This window comes from Brachionichthys hirsutus, chromosome 15 (genome assembly GCF_040956055.1).
Source record: "Brachionichthys hirsutus isolate HB-005 chromosome 15, CSIRO-AGI_Bhir_v1, whole genome shotgun sequence".
Classification (NCBI taxonomy): Eukaryota; Metazoa; Chordata; class Actinopteri; order Lophiiformes; family Brachionichthyidae; genus Brachionichthys; species Brachionichthys hirsutus.
The window spans coordinates 2,899,013-2,926,908 of record NC_090911.1 but is presented as its reverse complement, the minus strand read 5'-3'; the positions used below and the strand labels follow the sequence as shown (position 1 = coordinate 2,926,908).

The 27,896-nt window shown below is 39.8% G+C and overlaps 1 protein-coding gene across 1 annotated transcript in view; it reads right to left on the bottom strand.

Moving 5' to 3' along the window:
* The window catches only part of astn1 (astrotactin 1), a 212,818-nt gene extending 186,038 nt beyond the window's left edge, over window positions 1–26,780 (bottom strand). Inside the window, exon 1 of the mRNA XM_068748822.1 lies at window positions 26,501–26,780. Within this exon, the coding sequence (XP_068604923.1) occupies window positions 26,501–26,780 (280 nt within the window). The remainder of the gene's footprint in view (window positions 1–26,500) is intronic.
* Between the last annotated feature and the right edge of the window lie 1,116 nt (window positions 26,781–27,896).

The window sequence follows — 27,896 nt, the reverse complement described above, 5'->3', positions numbered from 1 at the left end:
GATGCTTGGAAAACATCCACCCACCATCCATATTGTCGATGAGAGCCGTTATTTCCGCTTTGCGGGTCACGGGTTTGGTGGAGCCGATCCCAGTCGGACATCAAATGCAAAAAAAACCCATTACATTGTGAAGTTGATTTTCTCAAACCTTAAGAGAACTTTCACGGAACTTCAGGATCATTTTACAGTTTGCCTCCACTGAATGTCTCTCAAACTCTTGGAATCTGTCCTTCAGGGGTTTTAGCGTGTAGTGAAATGCTCTCCCCCCAGCCTCGCTGAAAATCCAAATACAGCTTTTTCAAATGCAACAGACATGTTTGTCTAAATTAGCTCCGACCCTGAAAGGTGGGAATGACACTGTATCAGAATTATGTGGTCCAACCAGATGCAACGAGCTTACACTACTGTTGGTGCTGTTAAAGCTGCTTCCAGTAAACTACCGTTGTGCTGGGGGCTTATCTTAGACACACAGGAAGCACATCAATGAATTTATCACCAGCCAGCCACTTGGTGGGATGTAGCTGCAACCCTGTTGTGCTGCTCGGCCCATGAGCCGGTTCTGGTTCATTGATCAAACCACCAGCAGAACCTAATCTAGGGACGGTGAGCCTTTCAAACTCAGGCTCTGGACAGCGGAAGGGTGAAAAAAGGAAGTTTGGCCTGGTAACACAAAAGGCAGCTGGTAGAAAAAATAAATTAAAGAAGTTCAATAACTTTTCAGGCACCTCCACACCCTGCATGTCAACTAGCTTCCAGGGTTTTGATTGAAGCTCTGCACAGGCCCACAGTAGGGTTTTTCTATTCATTCGTTCTTCTTTGTTGGGGAATCTGTTACAGTGCCACAAGAATACATAAAAGTTTCAGTAGGAAGGTTCTATAGAGATTCAGAAAAAAGAGAATGTCTATTTTGGACATGACTCTAATACAAATAAAGATGATTCTCGGTCTATTTGCTGGCTCTGAAGCTTTGAAAGCTGCAACAAAGATGAGGTGTCAGAGTGAAAATGAAGAAGCACCGTCCCATCCAGGCAATTTCTATAGCATGCATTGTGATTTTACGTGCAGAGTTACAAAAGGGCAGGGTTACCTTAATACCCAGAAAACTGCCCTCACACGGTTGTTGTCACAGACATTGCACAGCCACTGCAGACAGTATGGATAAATCAGACAGGCTCTATATGCGAAACATTCAGGTTCTGTATACGTGATGTGGTGTGAAATGTGGGACTCCATGTCTGCATGTCCACTATCAAACAATCGGAGGGGTTTAGGTTTTATGCCGGGTATGTATAGTGGCATGCATGCACTCCAGTCATATTCAATCATAAAAGAAAACCCCCATTATCTCTCCCATTAACCGATTCCTTCAACATTGGACCCATCATGCCCAATTCTTTTCCATCCGTTCTGGAGCAGAAATTGAAGCCAAGTCTAACAGACCGCAATGACTCCTTGCCCTTGCAATCGCTGTCAATCAAGAAAATCGAAGGTGATTTTCAATAACCATGCTGTTCGCTTAATATCGTTAAATGGAAATTAGCTAGTTTGACAAGAATAAACCTTAATTGATGTTGATATTTGGTTATGATTTGTTGTTTTATCAATGACATTGAAATTGAAATGTGGTTATTCTATTTCTGAATCCTTTTTACTTCATAAAAGAGTGTGGTACTCGGATGTCTGGCTGTATGAATAAAAACATTCTGATCAAAACATTTCAGGTCTGTGTACTTATACACATAAACCTTACATAAACCTTAAAAGTCAAGTTATTGTTAATGTTTTCCAACATTTTAGAAAGTCAAAGAAAGAAAGAAAAAATAAACTCATGAGCATGGATCTACACTGAAACCTCCTATGACAGGTGGCATAATAAAGTCCAAATAATCTTAAAAAATGACACCAAGGCTAAACCTTCTAGGTTTGTGAAAAATAAATAAATATATATTTAAATATATATAGGCCTGATTAGATTCAATATTGATTCAATATTTTGTGCAATAAAATGTGGCTATTGTTAAAACTAATCAGTAATCTGCACCATGGCTCAGTTTCCATATGAACCAACCATAAAAGATTCAAATTAGGCCAGCTAGAGCTTCTTGTAGAAGACTAAATGAATATCCTGTTAAGTCATCTCAGATGATGCGGTTTGGACAGTAAGCATTTCTGATTCTTGTCCATGCCATTATTCAGGCAGGCCCATTGTTATCTGTGAATGGTCACTACTGCTGAGTGTAGGACCATCATAATGATTGTGTGTGAATGGGTGAATCCTGTCCCATACATTGCTGTTGGTGATCGATCATATGACTATTAGAGCATGAAAAAAGGAATTTTCCGGGATGCACTGTATACAGTATGTTTGGCTAATATTGAGCAAGAAAAGATTTGCATGCCATGTTCAGTGTGACATTCCAATCTAAGATGTTTACAAAGGTTGTTCCATTATGCAAATGCATACCTTTACTATTTAATAGGTAGACAGATTTACTTGTAGTCAATGATTACCTTATTCCATCCACAAAACAAGGAGCGGTGGAATTATGCAAACACGACATCTGTTCTGCACAAATACATATCTATAAAAAAATATATTGCTATAGGTGTGATGTTAAATCCATCCTTGGGCGTCAGCAATGGATTGATGCGAGAGAAACAAATGAGGTGATACCTTTCATGATATAGGTAGAGCAGTGGAAGTCATTCTCCGTTGCACCAACATCTATACAGAGGCTGTGGTCAGTCTAATAAAATTTACCACAGTAATAAAATGCATTAAACTTAGAATAAATGTATTGTGGAGTCATATAAATGCCAAGATTATCGAAATACAATACAGTTGTTTGATAAAAAATTAAGAGCAGTCAAGTACCATAAAATAAAGAAATCAAACGTCTTAATTCCATCTCTTCCAGTGGGACCATCACTCTTGCTACTGGCAGGAAACTTTCAAAATGATCATGCATCAGTACAGGAGGGTGCAATACATCATACTGAAATATATTGTGACACTTTGATTTTTATGATCATTTTTGTAAGCCTTTAAAAAAAATTAATGGTTTCAAATAGGGGTGACTTGTTGTCTTTACACTGGAAATGTGCAGTATTTTTATTTTCCGTTTTGCATTGTTTATCACTTTGGATTTTATCTTTGAGGGATTTTTTTTTTTTCCACTGCCCTTGCCTTCCAACCAGCAGGACAGATTGTCCTGCCAACCAGGCATTTCAAGGTCTGCGCAGCTCTCCTGGAGACCCGAGTGTGTTGTTCTTGCCTTTTTCCGAGCAGGTCTGAAAGGTTTCACTTTGTTAGAGGAGATGATGCATTCACTCCTCCATCTATCGAGGTTTACACACCACCATCTACACAGCCATTATCGCACTGCCAAAATCTCCTCCAGAGCATATCAGTCATATGTTTCAAGGATCATTGTATAAGAAAGGTCCATGTGGCCGGAGAGTCCATGTTGTTTGTCAAAAGTCTGTAGCAGAATAAAGAACTCCAACATGTGATGTTAGACTGATGGATTTCATCATATATTTTAAATTTTTTAACTCTATAATTGCAGCATACAGCCTCAACCAGGTTCACTACTACGCTGGTTGGCCCAAGGTCATGTCAATATGGATTTTTCTACAAGTTTGCATGGACCTAAAATCTGACAACAACTGCATTTCTTCGGTGAATTGTGTGTTTATAATCAACTAAACATCAACTGTAGCATCAAAACTATTAAAGCCGAGAAATGATCAACGATTATCAAATTATATAAATTAGTTTTAAAATCAGTCTAAGAGGAATGTGGTTTTTTTATTTTTATTCTGCTCGTATTTGATCTTCAGTTGTTCTCATTTATGAGTTTCAAACATCAATCCATTATAGATTTTAAGGCAGGGCAGTGGATATAACTAACACCATTCAGTCAAACAAACACTAAAAAATAAAATAAAATTTGTTATTAATGTTACAGCTTTCTCTGTTTTCCATCCATATAGAATCAAAGCATTAAACACATGAATAAAGGCCTCATCTAGGGTCGCCTAGGGAATGTAATTATTTACATATTTTCATCTTCATCACTTTTGTGATCAACTGCATTTACCCAGCTATCTATTTGCCAGGCAGACCCTGTGTTACACATGCTTGACATTAATATTCCTCTGAACCAAATGTCATGCTCACCTGTGACAGGCCTGACCCCCACTGAGGGGGGCCAATATGAATGTTAATCACTATGGGAGCAGACAATGCACACCAGCTTTGTGTTATAGGCACAGGTGAGTAGATATCTCCAGGTTAATATCTTAACTAAATTATCAAAATTCTGAATATTTTATTTATTTATTCGGAAGGGTTTTTCATACTATATTTTCCATATGGCCACATTTTTCATTTAGACCCAAGGGTTCAGTAGATAACATTTTAATGCAATTATTTAGCAATTGTAAAAAATGTGGCTTTAATGCGTAGCACGGTCAGCTTCTCCCTTGAGCTGGTCCCAAGCCCGGATAAAAGCAGAGGTTTGAGTCAGGACCGGCATCTGGCGTAAAAATTTGACACAGATTTGAACCTGCAAATAAGAAAACTCATACCGGATTTGTCGAGGCCCAGTTAAATGGCATGCAGCAATGTTAACCCACTGAACGCTGCTGGTAATTACTGTGGGTCAAAGACAGAGATGAAGAAGAGGAGGAAGACAGGTGCAGCAACAGCGAGAGAAGAGGGAATGGAAGAGTTTAGGACTGAGAGCAGGGACTTTGAATGTTGGGATGATGATGGGAAAAGCTAGAGAGGACCGGGTGAAGTGAAGGACCCCTAACTACTTCGGGAGTTCTACAGCTTCAGATGGTGACATAATTTGAAACTAGAGGCGGTGTACTCCTGTAAAAAATACACACCAGAATATTTAAATAATGTAATATTTAATAAAGATGAAGGAAGGGAGAAGATAATACCTTTACTGCACTCGGACGTCAGTGGGCCAATAATGTATTCACTTTCTTGCTGACGGACTGACGGATGAAGCTTGAAACCATTGTTCTCTATATGTGGCAATACAGCCGGCAGTCAGTTCACTGAAACCAGTGGAGAACAGGTAACGTTTGGGGTAACAAAATCCACCAATCATCAATCTAATATATCGCTGAGCAAGTAGAGTAATACCCTACTATGTCCAAACTCCTTCCTTCAATAAAATCATCAAAATATTTTTGTATATTAACAAAAGTATATCTGGAATGGTTTCAACTCTCCTCCAATGATTTTTGTCTGGATCACAACCAAAACAAGAAGAAACAGAACTCCTCTCATGCACTTTATATTCTGACACAAGCAGCAAGTATCAAAATCTCTGCCCAAAGCCACGTTGGAACTTTCAGCCTCTATAGGATGCTGACCTGGTTCAAAGATGCTGTTGTAGTGAACAAGCAGCTGAGGGAATAGATCTATGCAACCTTCCCCCTGTAAGATGACAGTAAATCCTCCTAGCTTCTAGCCATGTTGCCCTGGCAACACACCAACCCTCTGCTGCAGGAGAGTCAACAAAGAAGAACGAGCAATGAAAGAGAAACTCTGAATCTGCAACAGCAGCGCTGTCGTAAGAGGTGTAAATCCTGCCAAACTAAAATATAATAATAATAATAATAATAAACTTTATTTATATAGCACTTTTTTAGAAATAAAATTCGCAAAGTGCTATTACAGATAATAACAAATCATACAAACAAAAAATACATATTAAACAAACATTAATCAATGTAAAATGGGTGTTTAAAAGAAACAGTGGCGCCAGGGCACAAGTGATGAGACTAGGTACCCAGCAATAATCATAAAATAATAAAACAATGTTAAATAAATATAAAAATAAATAAATTTAAAAATTAAAATTAAAATAAATGAAAAGTAATTAAAACAGAGGACTCAATCAATTAAAAGCCAGTCTATATAAATACGTTTTTAGAAGTGTTTTAATTAGAGCTCAGACACCTGTCCAACTCAGTTTGAAGACATGATCAGTCCTACATTTCATTTTAATTAAATATAGTACTGACCATTTAATTAGCTTCAATGCTGATTGGCTGTTTTACCCATGCCATGGCTCTGTGTGTAACCAATCAGATGGTGCTGTGGGTGGGACAATGCTGGAGACAGAGAGGCGCGGCTGCATCAGAGCCAAAATAAGCTATAGTTTTAGGTCTGATTCAGTGCTGTCAAAAGCTATGAGCTAAAAGTTTGTACTTTTTCAGAATGTTGCAGAGAGCAACTCGGGGTGAGAGGGGGTGGGATTGACCCCAAGGTTGGGTAGGTTTCAATTTTGAACTCTCTGTGTATTTACTGCTCTCTATGAAAACAAAACAGAGCAATCTGTAGACATCTACAAGAAACTACACAACAAATGCATCAGAGATGACACATCCCCCTGTGTGCTCTGCCTGAGTGCTTGAAGATAGCTCACTTCATGATACATCTGCAAATGATAGTTACAGCAGTGGAATTATTATAATAAACAACACAGAAGAGCAAATGCAGCAACAGGAATCATAATGTCAACAGGATAGTTTGGGCAATTTGTAAATATAACAGTGACAAAGAATCAATTTAGTCAGGGTAAAACTAAGAATGAGATAAATGTGAACCACCTGTATTTGTGTATTCTACAACTTATACACTTAAATTAAAAATTAACAAAATAAATAAGTAATCGATACAAATAAGGGACTGATAATTGAAATTAATATTGCAGATTAAAAAACATTATGAGCATTAAAAAGGTAAACCGAAAGGTTATAACTTGTAACTGAAGAATCACATACAGAGCATCCTGATGCAAAAATGGTGAAACAGTTAAAATTAAACATTTGTATCTTGCATGACTAATTAAAAGATTTAACATAATATTTCATGTTAGTGAACTAAACAGGACCCATCACCTTGTCTCCTGTGCAAGAGAATCCCAGACAGGATTTCCATGAAAGAGCACCAAGGGGGCGTTTCTATTCATCTATAATATTTATTATATTAATTTATTTATCCAAGTCAGCTTGCTTTTTTCCGAACATGGGGCATGCCAATTGCCGATCAATCGGACATTGAATAGAGATTCATAACATCTTTCTCAGTGTGAAACAGTCTCACATCAACTACATGACTGATTCTCCTGTTGTCACAGGCCAGAACATAATTTACTTTTCTGTTTGTGAGCTGAAGAAAAAAGACAAAATAATAGCGCTGAGGCTGATGAAATGTCAAAACCAATTATGCTTCTGACAAAGTCTCTGAAATTAAAAATCGTTCATGCCGTCCAGCAGAGTCACTTTATTTTATACGCTTTTCTTCACTCATGGATGGTAGTTATATGATGTCTAAGAATAGCCTGGATGTGTAAAAAGAAAAGACCCTCCCATCAATCTAAGGGTGATCTCTTCCGTCTGGGTTCCTCTTGAGTTGTAATTTAAAATCTAAATATACATGGTGGTACGACTTCAAAATAATATCCCAGTGACTTATAACAATAATATAATTTATAACTTGGGTTTAATAGCAAAATAATACTAGATAAAATAATGTCTTGAAATGAAAATGTAAATGATTATTTATGTGTTTTTACACTGCCCAAACGTACCCCAACAGCCAGGCGTTCTTCCTGGGTAGAGCCTCTCAGTGTTCTCTTTAGGACTGCTGTATGCTCACGCCACTGTGTGCAGCTCCAGCTTCACCATGGGGGACGGGCATGACATTAATCAACCATGAGATTAACCCTCTAACCAGCATTTGAAATTGACACTTTATCAGATTCAAACAAACTAATTTGTTCTTCTCAAAGTTAAACTGTGTCTTGAATGCAGTAAATACATATCAGTCACAGCATTTCTTTAATACGCTGGTCGGAATGTAGATGATAGTAAAAAAAAACGAGCGGATCTGGCTCGCTACCTGATAGCATGTTTTTATCCTGCAATCATTTCCTACCATTGCTTTTATGCAGTTTGCAATAATTCATTTCCACTTGCATTCTTCCTTCCAGTCATAGCATTGTTCACTGACCTCACCATTTCACTGAAGGAAGCTGCTCATCCCACTGATCGCGAAGAATGTCACGATTTCAGACATTTACAGTTCAAAACAGATGTGCATGCCTAGAAGCTTCTTGAAATCATTTGAATGCAGGCAGGCTGCTGGCATTCCTCGTTGCTCATTAGGGAGGAATGACAGTCAACCTCGATCAGCTGCTTTATAGAAAGAAGAATGCTTGAATTAAACAAAATTCCACCTCAAGTTTTGTCCTGTGGCCTTGAAGAATGTATCGTGCACCATGATATCTCTTGGTGGGTGTTAATGTGCAAACTGACATTAAGCCAATGATATAGCAACACACAGACACGGAACTGTGCTGCGAGACGATGAATGCATTGCATTTTACAGATACCACCAGCCTTGCATTCACATCAGTAGACGTCATTTGACATCTCTGGTCTAAACACGGCATAGGATTTAAAGAATTGTAAGAGTTTGAGGAGTCAGTCGTCAATAAACTCCATAAATAAATACAATTAGAAGATAAATCCCTTTGAGAAAGAATGACACACTCATTTTATCGGGTTGTAAGACATGGCGATCATCTTAATGTCATACATGGATTTAATCCCTAACCCTATTACACACGTCTCTATTGTCAGTAAAGCTCCATAGAAATGCAATAACCAAGGCAAAGTTCACTTTGCCAGTGCTACATAAAGCAAGTATAGATAATCTAAAAGTGCAGTCATTATAGAGCCATACATTCACATATAATGACTTTGGCAGAGCCTAGTCAACAGTGGCAGAGTGTCTTTAAACAGCGTATTTGTCTTTTCCTTTTTTTTTTTTGAGTCATCGTTGAGACATAGATTGTTTATAGAAAGAAAGATGATGTGTCACTGTGGCAGTCAGCCAGGCTATAACTGCTGTCATAAAGGAATGAAAAGACATTGTGTTTGCTTATTTTCACCATCACACTCCATCCCATTCATTCTGTTGCTGGCTCAGTATTTGCAGAAATACTATCCTGGAAGAAAAGCCCATAGTAATGATCACCGCGCTCAAGCGTTGCCTTCTCCTTATGGGAGAGTGTTTGTGTTATTGTGGCAGCCAAAGCAAACTAAGACCACATCCATCTTAATTATTGTCACATTGCACTTCAAAAATGGTCATTTGTGTAAGGGCTGGCCAGAGTTCAGTTCTTATTCTGAAGAGAACAATATCAGCAGACATTGACAGCAACGTATAATAGGTCACATGACTGAAGTCATAGCAGACGATGCTGGGTGGCGCCAGAACAACAGGAAGAGGTGCGAATGTGGCACAGATACTTTTTAAAACAATAATGTAGGTACCAAGCTTTATTAGAAAAAGTTAATCTGAGGAAATAATTGTATCTAAATAGGTGGATCAAAAGATGAATATGTATTTGAAACTATTTATATCCTGTTTGACGTGGTTATTCCCCAAGAAAGATATGATGGAATAACACATCCAGTGCCTGCTAAACATTTTTAAAGCTTTAATCAAATGTCTATTTCAGAATGCCTGTTGTTACTCGGCTTTTTGTTTTGCAGCTATCTTCTAATTTTACTCCAGCCCTGTTGGATTTCCTTCTTCTACTTAATGGCTTTCTGATTGTGTGTCGAGTTCTTCTGTTAGCTTTATTAAAATTTCATATCTCCAGTAATTAAGCAAAGCGGCACTTCTTTTCTTGAGGGTTGCTCGGGCTGTTGAATTGTAGATCCATTAATTGGACGTGATGGTCTTGTAAATACAGCAGGCTGCGGTTTAATTGCAATGCTGGCATAGTGTCTGGAAAAGAATGCTGTCATATTAATATAGCTCGGCGGGGATTTGGAATAGCGTTTATGTTTTTTGATAATTTGATCCATAAAAATAATTATAGGAGCTGACAATGTGTGGCGGGCTGTTACTTCAAAAGAGTTTGCGGATACTTCAAACGTGAAGCCACATATCTCCAGTAAAGACTTTCAGTCAGCTGTCAGCTTGCCTCTGAAACCTTGAAATGTTTCCTCCGTCCTTAAAAACAAGCATTCCTGACCAGTGAGGGAGAGTTAGCCACGGTTATTATGCATGCAGCCATGGAAAAAAAGTGTAAAGAATATAAATGTGGGAGCTGCTCCACCACAACCCCCCCCAAAAAAGAGACAATTTCTCAGCTTCATCTGTGAGGACAGGTCGTCTGTCTTTCTATTCTGGAACAAGAACACGAAGAACATCTGTTAGTACATGTGGCAAATCAGGAAAGACGGCATGTGGAAATATAACAGAAACAATAACAACATGGATGGTGAATGGAGGACAAAAATGATATGCAGATTAGAACCGGGCCTGCACATCTTAAAAGTGAAACACATTCATTTGTAAGTAGATGAAAAATCCTGAACGCAATCACTTGTGCATGCCTGCTGTTCTGTCCTTGCCCTTTGCGTGTGTGTCTTCTCTAAACCTCGCCTGTCGAACATCAGATAATGTGTCCTACTGAATAAAATACATCTTTCTCTCCCGTCTGATGTGACATTCATGAGAAGAACTGACGCATGTGAATCTACAAATCAAGGTAGCGATTAGAATCAGGAGGTAAGACACGCAGGGGCTCTCAAACTAATCTCCGAGGAAACAGCGATGCCTTGTGTGCCGGTTGATTCAATAAGCAGTGCTTCCTCTGGCCCTTTTTATTAATTCTGCGGACAGAACATGTTACGAGGTCTTGTTAGATAAATTGTAATGGCCAGCACCTTCTCCTGTGTTGGCAGACCCACAGCATAATGGCCATATGCTTTGAGACCAGCAGATGCTCACTTAACCTTCAACCAACGAGGACCGGATCTGGTGCAACGTCCGTCACAAGCACATACCCCATGTACAGGGATGTGTCTCACACCCACCACAGGGCTTTACGTATTTTATACGTAGAGCACACAAGAAATGCAAACTGAACAAATGTTTCCACATTAATAATTTGCATCTGTTAATGCCATTCATTCTGAAGCAGTATTATTGTTACCTAAAGCAGTCCCTCCATTATCTGAAGCAATGAAACACAATCATAAGGAGAGAGTGCATTTGTCTCTGCAATCAAGTCCATAAAAAGTTGAACCTGCTGTTATCTGAGCCGTCATCGACAGTAATGCTGTTACCTTCTGCTCTCACTGGAGCAGCTGGAAGAGGCATGAACATCTCTTCAAAGGAAATAGTTATATCAGAATCAAAATACTTCATTGATCCCAGTGGGAAATGCGGCACATGCGCACTAACAGGCTGCTGTGCGTCTTTAGGATAGGCTAAGTTTCAGTTACAAACACATTTAGTACACATTAAACAAACACAGACTGGAATGCTGCTGGGATTTTCCCCACGATGATAAGGATGCTGTCCAGCCCTGGTCAGAGGGGTGGGGGTGGTGGGGTGGGGGGACTACAGGGTTCAGGACAGAGTTGGTGGGGACAGATGACCAATATCAGTTTAGTTCATGCATATAAAGATTATGCGTGTAAGATAGGAGCCACAGAACACTGCGACCTGGCCTTGGGATAAGATGTTATGGTTACAGAGACAGATAATGGGCCAGCTGCGTGTGGCTCTCTCTCTTGGATGGGGAGGGTCTGGTGAGTAAAAATAATCTAATTTTTCAGCCGAAACAGGGGACTTTATTTTGAGCCACCACCCGGTCCACAAAAGTCACGAAAATCAATTTTAGATCAGTGGACAACTTATCAAATTCTTTGAAAGCCGCCGTCTTGGAGACTTTCCGGTACACCAGGGCAACTCCCCTCCCAATTAGGAGATGCCCCATCCCCATTAAGCCAAATCGCCAAATATCCTCAATGTCTTCCACAGACAGGACCACGAGACAGACGACCCTCCATTTGTCCCAGGCATCCCTTATGTAGCCAGCCGCGAATGTCCCATCTGGGCCGCTAGGCTCCCCCGGGTTGCCGCTCCTCGATAAAAAAATAATGTCAATCGCACCGAGAGACCAACTAATCAATCCCATGATTTTCGTTATTTAGACAAAAGATAGCGGAGCGGGAGCAGAGAGACACATGTCTGTCCCCTCCAAAGACCGGAAGAAGGGGGTTTAGTATAGGTTTTACCCCCATTTTTGTTCTTTAGCAAATATTATTTGTAATCCTCAGATATTATGGTTTGTGTCTCATGTAATGTGAGGATTCATTAGTATACAACATCCTCTAACCCTTTGGTGAACTTAGAGTCAAGTATAGTCTTTGGGAAATACTGCATACTGTTGAAAACCTTTAGAGTCACTAAAATATGTTTTTTTGTTTTCCATCCAAACTTCAACAGGCACAAACACTGACCAAAAACACTGACTCACTGCTTGCTGTGATTGTAATGCCAGTTTACATGTGAGTAACACTGACTTTGTCCTTTATTTGAGGTCACAATACATTTTTTGGGGAATTTATCTGAATAATAAATACAATCAAAAAGTATTGAAAGTAAAATGGGTGCGATTTTTCATACAGCAAAGAGAGAAAGTGATCTGTCGAACTCAATCGTCTCATCTACAGCCTTGAGGGTCACGGGTGTTGCTGAGGCCTATCGCAGGTGACTCCAGGCGAGAGGCGGGGCACTCCCTGGGCGTGTCACCAGCATATTGCAGGCCATGTACATTCTCAACTCTGTTAAAAGTGAATTACGCTTTTTGCAACTTTAATGTAAACAAACAAACAAACAAAACAGGACATCTCAGATCCAATCCAAAATAAGTACGGTAGGTTAAATCAAATCATTATATCTTGTGATTTTTGAACACATACTGGATAAGACTGAGGTAAACAATAACAGACAAGTGACTTTTTCAGAATGCTGTTGTGGCCAGAGGCGGTGAGGAAGAAAGTCCAAAGACTGAAGGACTGGGCTAGCATCTATAGCTGCACATTCTCCACTGCGGAGAGAAAGATGCCTCCTCCCGGCCAGCCAGCAAAAGCCGGGGAAAAACATATCCCAAGAAATAAAAGACTATTAGCAGGGCAGGCCACTTGGCTAATAATGAAAGCAAAATATGCCCATGTCTGCCATAACGATCTGAAGTCTGCCAAGCCAGTGAGACGAATCAACAAAACTCCCCGAACGGCATACAAATGAAATGTATGCAAGGCAGTCACTACAAATACAGCACGACAAGTGTGTGTGTTGGGGTGGGGGGGTTGTTATTATACAGGACTGGATGTTAGCAGAATGTTTCAGTCAAATGACCAAAGTGCCAAATCCTCAGATGTACAAATTGGCAGCTATCGGCAGCTTAATGCTTTGGTTTGGCTCTCCTGCTCATGGACACAGCAAATGAAAAATGTTTCACCATTTGGAGTTTAATAATACGTGTATCTGAAAGCCAATGACATTACCACAGAGCCCACAAAGCCAAGCTTCATCAGCATCCGCTCCTGGGCCCGGGCTGAATTACAATGTCCGCCACTTATTCAATAGACCGACTGGCTTGTGTCTCACTTCATTTATTTGTCTTTCAATCCTCTCCTAATGCAAATCCTTCTTTCCCTCACTGGCTTCATCTTTCTTCGTGCATTTCATTTTTTCTTGTCCTCAGAATTGTCGTTCACCTTCCCTTTCACCTTCTCCCCTTCCACTGGCGTCAGCCGTCTTTTTGCTGCCTTGCTCAGTTGTCTCTTGCTTCCATCACCTGTCACCTTCAGGGGGTTTAATCATCAGCTTAATGTCACACCTTGTTTAAGGAATGCCTCAAAACACAAACACACACACACGACCTCCCTGCTCGCTGGTGATCTTTGACTTCCAGCTATTTCATAACTGACAACTTGCACTGTTCCATTTGCACTGCGTGATTACGCTAGTTTTACTGCTGCTAATATACATCTGCGTATCCACTCCCGATGCTGCTGTTTTTGTGATGTGTCTGTACTTGTATGTTTTTTGTATTTTTTCATTACTGTTACATGTAGCACGACTTCACCGAGAAACATTCCTAGTCAGTGAACACTCATTGACAATGGCAATAAACTACTGATTTTGATTTATCTTTTCTCCTGGAAGTACCAAGCAAATCAAAAGGCAACTTGACAAGACAGAGCTCTTTTACTTCTACCCCGCTGTGCTCTGATTGTTTGTGCGAGTTGCTATAACCATATGATTGCTATAGTACTTGAGAAATATGAATGTGAAGATGCAGGCTTAGGCTGCTGCTGTCACCTGTGTGACAGTGAATGGCAGGAAGATGTAGAAGCAGTGCTTAACGTGTACTTAAAAAACCAAACAGAGGCAGGCAGCTCGTAGGTTGAATAGAACAGTGGCAGACAGATAGAGGGAAGAGGGACAGTATTGCTACCCTAAATAATAAAAACAATATGTCTAACTGATGGCTTCTAATTGTTGAAGAAGTTTATTAAACCCAGATTTTGAAAGGACAAATCATCTAAATTGTATTTTTAAATGGTAAATGTTCAAACCAACACAGACACCTTTGTAGCATTATCTCTAGAAAGGTGGGAGATCAGCAGACCAATGGTAGCTCATATATACCCGATATACATCACAGTTTGTTTAATACACAAAACTACTCCAGTTAAAGTCAAGGCAGAGGCAAATGTTTAGCAAAACCTTGTTAAACATTTTGTCCCTCTTTAACCCCACACCTAGGTGCTATTTTCCATTTAACCTTGGCTCTATTTTTACCACCTGTATGGTTCATAGGTGATCAGCTGCCCAAGGGAGCAATCGCTGACAAATTGAAAATTGATAGCCATATAAATATTTCACGAACATGGCATGTCTGACATCCACAGCCTTCTGTCCCAGCCCTACCAGACGGCCTCAGGCTGGTCTTGACATTGTAAAAAATGCATTCCCCATTAATCCACTTGGTTTCCAGATGCTACATCCACCTTGACACGCTCGACCAAGTGACTTAATGACACATCTCACTGGAGCAGTGCCTTCGCCTGACTCACTGCACATTCCTTTTGTTTGTGCTTTTTCTTGCCATATCCGAAGTAGATAGATGTGGAAAAAGGTTTTTTGCGAATGAATCACAGTGACCGGAAGCCATGAGGTCCTGATTCAATTTAAAAATATTGTATTTACACCATGTCTGAAAAAGCTGCATGAACTTGAAAACAGGTATGTCTCACTGGAACAACTTCAGCAGTGTATAATAAATACTCCCTTGTATTTGTTGGTCTCTCTTTTGTCCAGCATTCAATGCCATGTACCTATTTCATAAAAGGACCAGAGGCTGCAGTTAAGAATTTAACTGAGAAAGGACACAGACATAGTCTTCTTAAATCAATCCTTTTTTGACATTTGCAAACAAGTCCCCATCATGGGGGACAATCGGAGGACCTGCCTGAACCCTGTTTCCATTCATGAAACAGAGGTGGACATAGGGGACAATTATAAATACCTGGCTGTCCGCATTGATAATAAACAGGAGACTAAGACCTTACAACGGCTGTCAAACCATGCTGCGGCTGTTTCATCACTCGGTGGTGCCGTCTTCTCTGCTGTGGTGTGTTGGGGGCAGCAGGCTGAAGACACAAATAGACTGAATAAACTCATCAGGAGGGCAGGTTCTATTGTAGGCATGGAATTGGAGTCCTTTGTGGTGGTGTCAGCGAGGAGGATGCCGAGGAAACTGATGAGCATCAGAGACAACATCGCTCACCCCTCCTCACGCCATGCTGGAGGGTTATAAGAGCACCAGCAGCCATAGGCTGAGGTTACCAAGAATAACAACAGAATGCCACCGGAGGTGTTTCTACCTGTGGCCATCAGATTGTATAACCCCTCCCCTTTCTGCAGGGAGGACAGCTAACTTCACTACCCATTAATATTACCATGTGTAATACCATTTTCTACATCAGGAGCTTTATTGTGGTCACTATCAGATGCAATAATTGTTCTGTTACATCTTGACATCATCTGGACTTTTCTGGACTTTATTTACTTTTACTCCTTGAACTTTTATATTTATATATTCACCTATTGTTTGTTCTTTCGTCATTTCATATTGTTGTAATCTTTATTCTCTTCAGTGCTTATATTTGTACTTTGAATATTTGTATTTTTTTATTTTTCCTTCCGGATTAATACATTTCTATTTTATTTGATCTGATCTTATCATCATCGTGTTTTAGGAGAATCTGACACTCAGTTTTTACGTTGGAGCTAGTGGACAAACAAACTTTCCATCACCATGGAGAGAGAAAATCAATAAATGCAAGACCATTTAAAACTCAGAAAATACCAGGAACTTGAGCACACTCTATTATTTGGCTGATAAACTACATCATTTTAGCAACAGCAACTTTTTAATCGTATTATCTGGGTGCAGACAGGAGGCACCATTCTTACCGGGACATTTCTCACGCATGGCTGATATTGTGGTCATTTAGCAACGCTGTACGTGTATAATAATGGGATGCCCATCATAATCTATGTCATTTAGTTAACAATTAGGCAGCAGCCCCAATCAAAGCTAGCATGAGGGATGATAATGTACCAGGCCTCGGGGACGAAAGCTAAAACGAGATTTTGGCAGTGGAATACTTCAGAAAATAAAGCCTGCTACAAGAGTTAAACATAAAACATTTGCATGTTTGATATAAATCACACTTAAACTGGAATATTCACATGATATACTGACAGTAAATCTGCAGTTCCCGCAGTGAGCGAGGAGTGTTTCACCAACAGTCTGCTTACTAGCTTTAAGCTACAATTACAACCGAACTTATAAAACTGGCCCACTAAAAACCTGTAAAAGATTAATCACACACCCCAGTTCATATTCTACTTCATTCAAACCACATGCCAAGAACAATGTCAAAAACAGTGCGTTGAGAGGCAAAATAGAGAATGATATGTGGCCTATTTTGAGTTGTGATTGATAGATCTTAAAGTAACACTATTTCTCGTGGTTCAGACTGGAAGACTGACATAACAAGGCCAGGAGATGCCAAAGGGAGACTGAGACGTGCCAGTAGGTACACAGTAGGGAAGTAAACAACACACACAAAAATAATAATTCAAATGTATCACACAACTCTGTAAGTCAGGAAAATACAACCAACTGATGCAAATTCTAACAAAGTATAACTAGGCACTGGGTAAGTTTGGCAAATCGGATTTATTCCATAAAAGTGTAAAACACAAAGTCTTGTTTGCATTCCCATCAATGATGTCAGTCTCTTTTAAAATGGCCATACCAGCCAATGAGACAGACAGCTGATTGGATTGGAAAATAACATGCGCACAAATCAGTGTCCCAAGACGTTACCAATGTCATTGAGCCGCAATTAAATTCAAACTGCCAAATAATTCCTGAAAAAGGTTCATGGAGAAGTGTGACTCTTTATTAGGCATATGCAACATGATGATGCCCATCATTTCATTATACTGTATGGCCCATTATGTATGTGAGGTCAACCATTTCACTAAATCCAAGACAACAGTTTTGATTCAATGTTTTGATTTTACTTTTGATGTCACTGTTCCCTAAAGTCTTCCTGGTTGCTGAATGACATTCAGTTTGTTACTTTTGTTCTTTTCAATATGCCCATCCCTTAAAGAAAAGAGAAAAATGACCACATGCAGATTACCTGCTGATGTTAAATAAATCTGAAGCATAACTTTGATGACAAAGAAATTCAACAGACGCAGCAAGCTGGTGTGGGCAGCTCTAAAGTAGTGTTAGGATAACATTCACATCATTGGCCATTACCAGCAACACGGTGGTGCAGTTGGTTGCGCTGCTGCCTCACAGCAAGGAGGTCACTGGTTCAATTCCACCTGGGGCTTTCCCCTGCAGAGGTTGAATGCTCTCTGCGCGGGCTCTCTGGCTTCCTCCCACCACCAAAATCTGGTGAATTGGTCACGCTATATTGTCCTTAGGTGTGGGTGTGTTTGTGATTGGTTGTCTGTCTTCCGTGTGGCCCTTGCAATGTGCTGGCATCACACATGGGGTATGTCCCGCCTCTTGTTCATAGTCAGCTGGGATAGGCTCCAGCCACACCCACCACCCGTCCTTCTGATAAATGGCCCAAGAAGAACAAATGAATGGCCATTACCATGACGACCTGACTTGTTAGCTATTACACATATTTATTGCCGACTTATTGTGCCTTGCACTGCGCTATGATATTATGTTGCTCGTTTAATTTTTATGTTGATAGCGCATTTGGAATATCATTAACATCTTTTACCACCTATGAAGAAAATAAAATCATAAAACTTTAAATTTACCTTTATTTATTTTAGTAGCGTATTGGCTGGGACAAACGCCAGACAAAACGTCAAACAGATTAACGGACGTATGGAGACCTCTGCAGACACGAGGCGTGGATTCAACCCAGGATTGGCTTGCTGAGCAGAAACCGTGCCATCGGCGACATCACACTGCTGCTGCAGTTGATACATAGATATGCATGGATTCTGTTACACACTGTGTAATCAGAAATTCACACCGATTCTGGATAGAGAAAGACAAAAAAAAATATGTGTAAACACTTTTTATTTGACAAGAATATATCTTGGAATTTAATAAAAAAAAGAAAAAGGCCTTTCCAAGTGCTCAATTAATATGTTTTTCATTTGGAGAAAATAATGGCTTAAAGTATACTGGGAAATGGGATTGTGGTTATACTGTACATCCCAAAGCGGCGTGTCATTTTCTGCTCTTATTTATGTAATACATTTTGTCCACAGATGCGAATCTCCAATGCAATGGAATCAGTACATCAAGATTAAGCCAGTGCATGTTCACATACTGTATAGGATTCTGTTTACTGATCTAATATTCTCGGTTCACTATAAATGCTTTCCTGATATCAAAGTTCAGTTTAATCAAACACATTTAAAGAATCCAAACTAGCTTCCATGGAACCTAAAATGTCCCGGCTCCCTAAAAATGACTGGTTGGATGTCGTGTTGCCTTTGAACCAACACCCTTCTCGTGCGTAACACCTCCCAGAGGTTGACGAACTGACAGATCAAGGCCAGCCGCTGATGACGGTGGCAAATTAAGATATATTGCTTTACCAGGGTGATGAAATCAGGGCATCAGAGGGGGAAACCGAGAAACTAGTTGGTCGCTTCCATCAGACAAACCCCCACCACCACCACCAACAGAAGCTAATCGAGCAAACTCTTGGGAATATTTTCTATATTATGCAGGTGAATGTATTTCCCAGTGCTCGTGTGTGCATTTCTCAATATTCATTTTCATTTGCTTTAAAACCTCTCGAGAGTTTGCTGTTCATGGGGCAACATAAATTACAACACCTTAGTGTAAAAAAAAAAGACAAAAATATTTCCAGCGACTGTCTCGTTGTTTGTCCAGCTGCCGTCCCACCAACGCTGGCCTCTGTGAGCCAGCATACAGATGAGATCCTGTGTTCCTTGATTTCCCTTGCCTGACAGACTACAACACAGCAGTGCCATTTTTAAAATCCTTATCTGCTGAATGGGAGACGGGAAAAATAGATATTGCTAGTGTTGCCATTTTCCTACCCAGTTCCCATGTTGTATGAACGTAACATTTACATGCTCCTATGGAAGTGCTGGTCTTAAAATGAGGTATGACTGGCAAGTGCACTGGCATCTGAAGTAATCCTAACAAAAGCATGGTTCGGACTCAATGGAGCAGCGTGTTTCTACAGTCTTAACTTCAAAAATCAAGCAAGACGAAAAGCAAAAACGCTGTTATTCCTCAGGTTTTTCTTTACCCAGTAGCACCTGAGGCAAGACTGGTTCACGCCAAGGCAAAAGCACGCATACGTCAGCTGGATAACATTCTGTTTAAAAGAAATCAAATGCTGCTGCACACGCACAACACATAACGCAGCCAGCTGTCCACCTGCAGCTCAAGGACCATCACCACAGAAGAAGACAATGTCATCATCAACAGAGGTGTCGGACCCTACAAACTCTACCCTACAAACCCATCAAAGCATTCTTAGAATCAGGGCAGTTTCACAACAACTTACGATCCCAACAATCTACACTATGGAAGGAAGGTGAATCCTCTTCAAACTAAAGAAGAAGCCCAGCTGCTCTCCATTTCATCTCTTAAAACGACCATGTCCTTGAATAACTGCAAAGTACACAAATAGATCTCTATACCTCAAAAATCCCCTTTGAAGACGGCCGCTGAGACCGAAGGAGGCAACAGTGGGAGCCGTGAGGCAGAGACATCACTGATGAGGTGCAGTTACAGTATTTTTACATGTTAGATCATGAACAAATAAATTGTGGTGTCACAAGTTTAATTCAGTAAATGTCAGAACTGGATGCAGCTCATTGGTGTGTTTTACTTTCAGATAGCAGCTTTATTCACATCAAATGACTCCTTCCTTCCTTCCTGTGACTGCAATAGAAAAAACTTTAAGACATCCAAGTACAAAATCATGTTACCATGGAAACTATTCACTTGCAGCATTATACCTTACACTATCTTTTTCTGTCACTCTCGATCTGTAAATTATTGCGCCCCCCCTCTCGAATCTTGACTGTTGTTGGATAGAACAAACACCCAAAGAGTCGGAACACTGACGGACTCTGAAAAGCTCACCCTGAAAATTCCAAAGCGTGGTGTATAATACTTAACCGGTTTCTCTTTTGAATGTAGTGTGGATGAGCATCGGAATATCTATGATTCACAAGTAAAGTAGGCCATGTAATTGTAATGACCAGACCAGACTACCTAAATAAGACGTGTTTGTCAGCATGGCACACCTTTTATTTGTGTACAGCATTTTTATTACTGGTTATGTTGAGATTTATATCAGACCGCTTTTTATATATCTACAGATATTGCTTCAAAAAAAGGCCCCCAGTTTGTTAAGCCATAGCTCTCCTCCAAGCAGTGAGCGCTGACCAGCCCTGACTCCACAGCTGCTCATATAGGTACTCTAAGATTATGCAACTCACATCTGCCAAGGAAAAACACTCCAGTCAGCATGGAAATCCAATTAATGAAGAAGGCATGTGCTGACTGGACCAAGCAGGCTCTCTGGCACCTTGCATGCACAGTCATTAGACAGCTCTGGAATATATTCATTATGATGGGAGTAAATGGTGGATACCCATGGTCTCATCCCATGTTGAAAGTTTTTGAAACATAGCTGGCATGATTTGCAGAGTTGTGGATCTTTTCCCACTGATGACTGACACTGATCCAGTCATTATCTTCTCTCACAGCAGCACAGCAGCATAATATCTGCACTGTGTTAAAAAAATGGACACAAATTAGCTTTGATAGGATTGGAACTGAAAGCTGGTAATTTAGAAGAAAGGTTCTGAATCATTTTTTTTAAATGACACCTGTGGCCAAGACATAAAACAGAGCACTGATAATACAACAACATAATAAATGGAAGTAAACTCCTTCAGCTAACAACTTATCAGTCAAATATATTCAGCCAAAAAAACAGAAATGATTATTTGGTTATATTAACAATATATGCACACTGGCCTCAGGTGGTAGCATTATTCATTCCTTAGTTTTTAATTATTTTAATTCTAGTATTTGTCATTTTTCTTTCAGAAACATCCATATATTGATGGTTAGCACTTTATGTATAATTATCAAGAATCAAGAAATGTTTATTGTCACTCCAACACTCGCATGAAAGAAAAGAATAATTGCACCCAGTTCGAGGCGTATAACAAGGTCATTAAAACAGAAAGACATTCATTCAATGCAAAAAAATTCTTAAATAATCATTATTTATCTTGGTGAGCCTAAGTATCAAGATTACTAAAAGTATTAATATTGTATTGTCTTTCAATATCAAACGAATAAAAATAACATGAAAAAAATAATTAGAATCATCATCATCCTCAAAATAAAAAAAAAAAACATTTTATATTGTGATTTTTCACTACATTTAAAATATACCGGTATATATATATATATATACACACACACCGGTATATTTTAAATGTATATAATGTATTTAAATGTATATATATATATATATATGGGTTGTTTTTTTCTGAAGAAAAGCATCACCACTGCTTCCTGCTTACCCACTTACAGTTTTTTTGTAGCTGGAAAATGTGAAAAACCGTGTAATGTGAAGTCGCATCAGTGGAGTTGAACCCAATTTACACTGATGACAAAATAAAAGCTTTACTGGCATGGATCTGAACTGTACCAGCCAAACTGTTATTCAGATAGCAGATCTGAATGGGAGGCAGTGAATGGCTGACTTCTTTCCAGGCTTCTGTCCCAGATGTGAGAATCACTGCCAGAGCAAATACACCTCGAACATCTCCCAGAGAGCAACGCTGTTGCCTCACCTCGCATGGCACCGCACCAATAGGGTAAATTTCTAATGACGTAGCCATGCTTTTCTGGCACTAACAAGAAGCAAAAGCCATGAAGCCAGATTTTACTGTCCATCATAGAATCCTTCAAAATCAAATCGCATCTTAGATGTTTCACTGGGAGGCAAATTGGTTAGAAAAATGTTAGACGCTATGAGGAATTTAAATTGCACCAAACGCCCACACACCAACACAGCCAAGCATTTCAACCTACTACTCTGCAGAATCTCAACATGCCTCATAAAAAGATCATTTTTCTCCTCCTGAAATAAACACATAACTACAATTATTAGCCTGTAAATAAAACACTGAAATCTACTCTTTAAAAAAGTATTCTGATCGCTGCAACTCTAAAATTCTAATAACTGCAGGAAGTTGGTCACTGTGCAATTTAATATCTATCATACTGAAGTCTTATCCGTTGTGTGTATTTGTATTGTTTGGACCTGCAGTGCACTGCGCAGAGCCTCTTTTATTTCATTGCATCACTGTGTGTAATGACAATAAAGTACTATTATATTCTATTCTAAGTTGGCTGCAGATAAAAGACATGACATGACTCACCGTTGCTGCTGTGATAAGCTGCAGCGCTCTATATTACTGATTGAAGTAGCCACAGTCGTCAGCAATAAGGTTTAATCTTCATGATTTGGTAATGTGAAGTGAGGTTCAGTCATTTTCCAATCAAACACTCCCTACTGGATGGATACAAGGATAAATACTCGCTCTGTAATAGTGCAACATCATAAGAGCCTAAATGGGAGTGTGGAAGCATTACAACCCATCAGAACAACTATTACACAATGTGTTTCTATTTCTCCAAACAACCAACCTGTGTGCTTCTAAAGTTTAACTTCAATATAGGTACTGAATAAAAAGGTACAACTTTTTAAAAAAATGGTCATTTAAAATTGTTATTGTTTGTTGTTATAGCCTTATGAGTTTTCCACAAGTCGTTCTGATATGTTTCACGATAAAGAGAAGGAAGGTTCGGCAATGCAACACGGCTTTTCAATTTAAATGGCTTTAATTTAAAATATTTTATTAAGAGTATATTGTAGTAACTGTAAGAGGGAAAACAGAAGGATCAATTCAATGGTCCATACTAAAGTGCTGTAGGGGGTACGATAATGAGAGAACCAGCACAAGTACCAAGAGAGCTATCTTCTTGTTGAATAGTACAATATGCACAACAACCAAATGTTTGTTATATATATATAGTACTTTGTACAGATGTTCTGATACTTTTTACTACAAATGTTGCATACTAAATGAAATGAAAGAAAAATAAATAAATGAGCTGCCTCAAAAATAATTAAAATCTTTGTGTGTGTATGATTTTGGGTGAGGTTGAGTATGTGCATAAATAAAAACTAATGAAGTATTACAGCTGCAAAAAAAACTCTTAAGAACAAAGGCCTGAAGTGGTTCCATCAGTACTCTGAAAAGTACAGGGTTCAGAAAAAAAAAAAAATAGTAGAGGATAAACATATTATAATTATTCATAACAAGGCAAAGCTGACAACAAAAAAATGGGATTTAGTAGTAAAACTGAATAAACTATTTTCAAAGTGCCTTCTGTTTATTATTGATAGAGCTGCAATAATTAATGCAACTTGACTTTCCTGAGAAGGTGCATCCATAAATAATAAAGTGGCATTTTCTAATGCTAAATGTTTTGTTTAATTCAAAGTGTAATTTATTTTTCTATTGCTTTATTGTTAAGTCATTTATTACTCTTATGCATCCCAGTTGTGTGCACGATCATCCGTATATCCCAATTGCCCTTAGGAAAGTCAAGATGGCTCGATTTGATCCGGACAGAGTTTCCGCATCCTGTCACATACACACATCCCTCTGGCCAAGAGGTTTCACACAATCCAAGTGGACGCACACACGCACCCACACCCACACAGTTGGATTGGGTTGCAGTGGGGGAGATGCAGGTACATATATATATATATATATATATATATATATATAAATAGTCTTCCACGTGTAACACTGCTGCTGACAACAAGAATAGCTGAATTAGCAAAACATCAGTCCTTTACTAAAATACTTACCGGTATTTCTGCATCGAGTTAGGAGAACACACAACCAAAAAAAAAATGTTGCAAAGGCCTCTCAGGAAAATTGTAGTATTGAATGGGTCAGGTGGAGTATCTGGGAAGGCTGATTAAAGAAGGGATGCGATTTGCTCCTCCCTCCTCATTGGATGTGGTGTCAAAGTCTGTCAGACTAATGACTGTCAAATAAATAAAGAAATTGTTGGACATAATTTGGAGTGGATTAATGGATATTTGGCTAATGTCCAGCCTCTGAGAAACATGATTAAAGAAAGGAGAACTCAAGATTACTACTGTCTCCATCTAGTTCCTGTGTTCACTCTGATGCCAGAGGAGTAACCCAGCTTCTGTATCACCAGTGGTATTTGAAATGCCAGTCAACCAATGCATGTGATTTGAAGAATACATATTTGAACTACATCTTCCATTTTTGTCTTGTTTTGACAAAAATAATACTCAGTGTCAGTCCAAGAAATCTGTTTGCAACTGTACAGAATCTGATATCACATCTGATGTGCTTAGACCTTCGGTTATTTCCTTCTTCCCCAAAATTAATGTTCTATTATATGGTCTGCTGCTTGTAAAACTGGCAGAGAAAGGCTTCAGGTTGACCAAAACAAGGCTGCTCATTTAGTGTTAAATTGTTCTTATTTGACTAGTATCGAGCAAATGCATTGCATTTTATCTTGGCCTATGCGCCACAATAGACTGGAGTATAAGTTATTAATACTCTTAAAGAATATTATTATTGGCATTTTCCATCTTTGTGAATAAATGCCAGTTTGGCCATAGTTCTGCATGCTTCTCGCTCTACTTAAGTTGATTCAGTTATTCAAGAAAAACTATATTTTTACAATAATGGTTTTATTCAGGATCTAGATCAGTACATGTGGCAAGTAAGGTACACAAATTAATCCAAATAGTTTCAGCTAAAAATCTGAAACATCGTCTTTTGTTATCTCATTGTTCATCCCAGACAACCGGATCTTGAATATTACTTACATCCAGATCAGACGTAGTCTGATAGGCCTCACGGGAATGTGATTGTGCATTTTTATTTTGAGGTCTCCTACATGTGTGGATGGCAATTTTAGTGGTATTTGTGTTGAATTACATGACAATCAGTCTATTAATTTCAGCCATGCAGTTAAAGCAGCATTTGTAGGTGAGAAATATAAAGACAGCACAACAGAGAGAAACTACAATATCCATTTAAAATGAATGGAAATGCAATGATATAAAGAAAAATACCTCCCAAAGTGACCACATAGAAAAGGAAAGATGTAGATATATCAGCCAACACCTGCTGGACATGCTTTTTTAACATGCGTTCTATTGATTGATGACTTGGGCAACATAACACTTATCAAAGCACTACCAGTCACAGGGAGAAAATCCTCAGAAGACATAAAGCTGGCAAATCTGGGTGCCATGAATGTTACACTGCAAACTGCAATGAGCCTCACAGCATGTTTCAGTGGCCCCAGCAGCAAAAAGGGCTCCCAGGAACTTGGAACGAAGCGCTGCGGATGGGATTCAGCACCATGGACAGCAACCAGCAAAGTGAAGGCTGAAGTGACCCAAAGGAAATGTTTCTCCACAAATATTCACACATCAAAAATATCAAAATGCTTCAACCACGGGTCACTCCCGTTGCAGTAAACAATTCAAATGGAAATGATGGGCCAGATATACTCATGGAGACAGATAAAAAATAAAAAAAAACAGTTTCAAACACTCATAAATGCACAACTGTTGTGTTCTTCGCATGCTACCGAAAAAAACAAATAAAACTGGGGCTCCTGTAATGTTTTTATTGAGAAATGACAATTTTTCTAGCATTGGGGTGCTACGCGGCCTATTGCTGTAATTGAAAGTGCTCAGTGTTGCTTTGGTCCCACAGTTATCAGTAACAGAAGCTACATGGCAGCTAATAGCGTTTGCCTTCCACGGTCTGTAGCCGGGCCTGCGCTAACGCGCTAACGCGCTTACGCGCAGAGGCGCAGAGGCGCAGGTGTCGTCGCTGATTAGCGGCAGACAAACCGCGGAGACAGTCGCGACTCACCCAAGACGAAGAAGGGGAGCTCGGTGTTCTCCAGGTCGTCCACCACCACGACGTCCCCGGGGAAGTCGTTCCGGACGGAGAACAGCAGCTTGGGCTCGGAGGCCGACGGGCTGTGCATGATGCTCAGGTCGTTATCCCGCAGAAACGGCAGCGCCGACACGGTGACGCTCTTCATCTTGCATTCCGCGTCCTCGATCTGGTCCTCGTCGCCGTTCAGACATCGGACACTGCGCGACAGGACGGCCAGAAGGAGCAGCGTGAGCAGCGGTCTCGTCCCCATGTCGCTGTCTCTCCCCTCCCAGCTGTTTCAGACCGTCCTCGGCGTCTCAGCGCAGCGGATGAGCGCGCAGCGGCGTGAATGGAGCGGTTCTGGGAGGGCTGATAAACCGGCGGGCTCTCACTGTGCGGGAATCAAACGCCTCCTGTTCGGAGCGTGGATCAACTCGCTGAACATTGCGTGTGTGGCTGCATGCGCGTTAATGCTGTTGAGCCCTTTCCTGTAATTGATCGATAGTGTCCAAACGTTTCTGTGCATCGATTAGATAACCAACCATGTGTATTCATCATGTTGATTTACCTGTACAAGCATCATAACAACTTTCAAATCACAAGAGCCACCAGTGAGCATCTCAGTTTTCCTGAGCTGTGAGAGTGGGTGCATGCAGAGCAGCCCACTCAATGATGCGTGGACAGGCAATAAACTGCTAAAAATAAATAAATAAAGGAATGCTTGCAACACGTCAGAGCTACATGAACAATTTATTCAAGTTCAAAATAATTCTCTAAACAAAAAAAGAAAACAAAATCATCAAACCATTGATGCCGGGATTCCAAATCACACGGAATAGGAAGAAAAACTAAAATCACATAGTGGCGCGGTGGTAAGAGGTTGTCCTATGAGCGAGAGGTTGGAGGTTCGATTCCCGGCTCAGGCACATGTGTGCACTTTTGCACGCGGCGACCGGCAGAATCAAAAGTATTTAGTATTAGTTTGTGTGGCCATTTGCAAAAATATCTGTGTATGCTTCTGAGTCAGCAGATAATAACATGGATCTGGTCAGTCAGATCCATTAATCAGCTTCTAAACTGCTTCTGCTGCGACTGGAGCTGCTTAATGCACCAATGCATAATATGTCATAGGTGCTCAATATAATATAGACTGTAAGGACGTGACGTCCAGTCAATCGGATAAAGGCTGTCATCGTCCAGGAACCGCAACCAATATATATTGCCCTGTGTTTGGTTACAGGAGCAAACTTCGTTTGATGGCTGTTTTCAAAGTTTCACAGTTCCAGAGTCCTTTACCAGACAAAATAAGATGGATAATGTAGAATATAATGTAGATAGATAGTAGATAATGTAGTAGATAATACCAGGCAGATCTTCCAAAATGTAT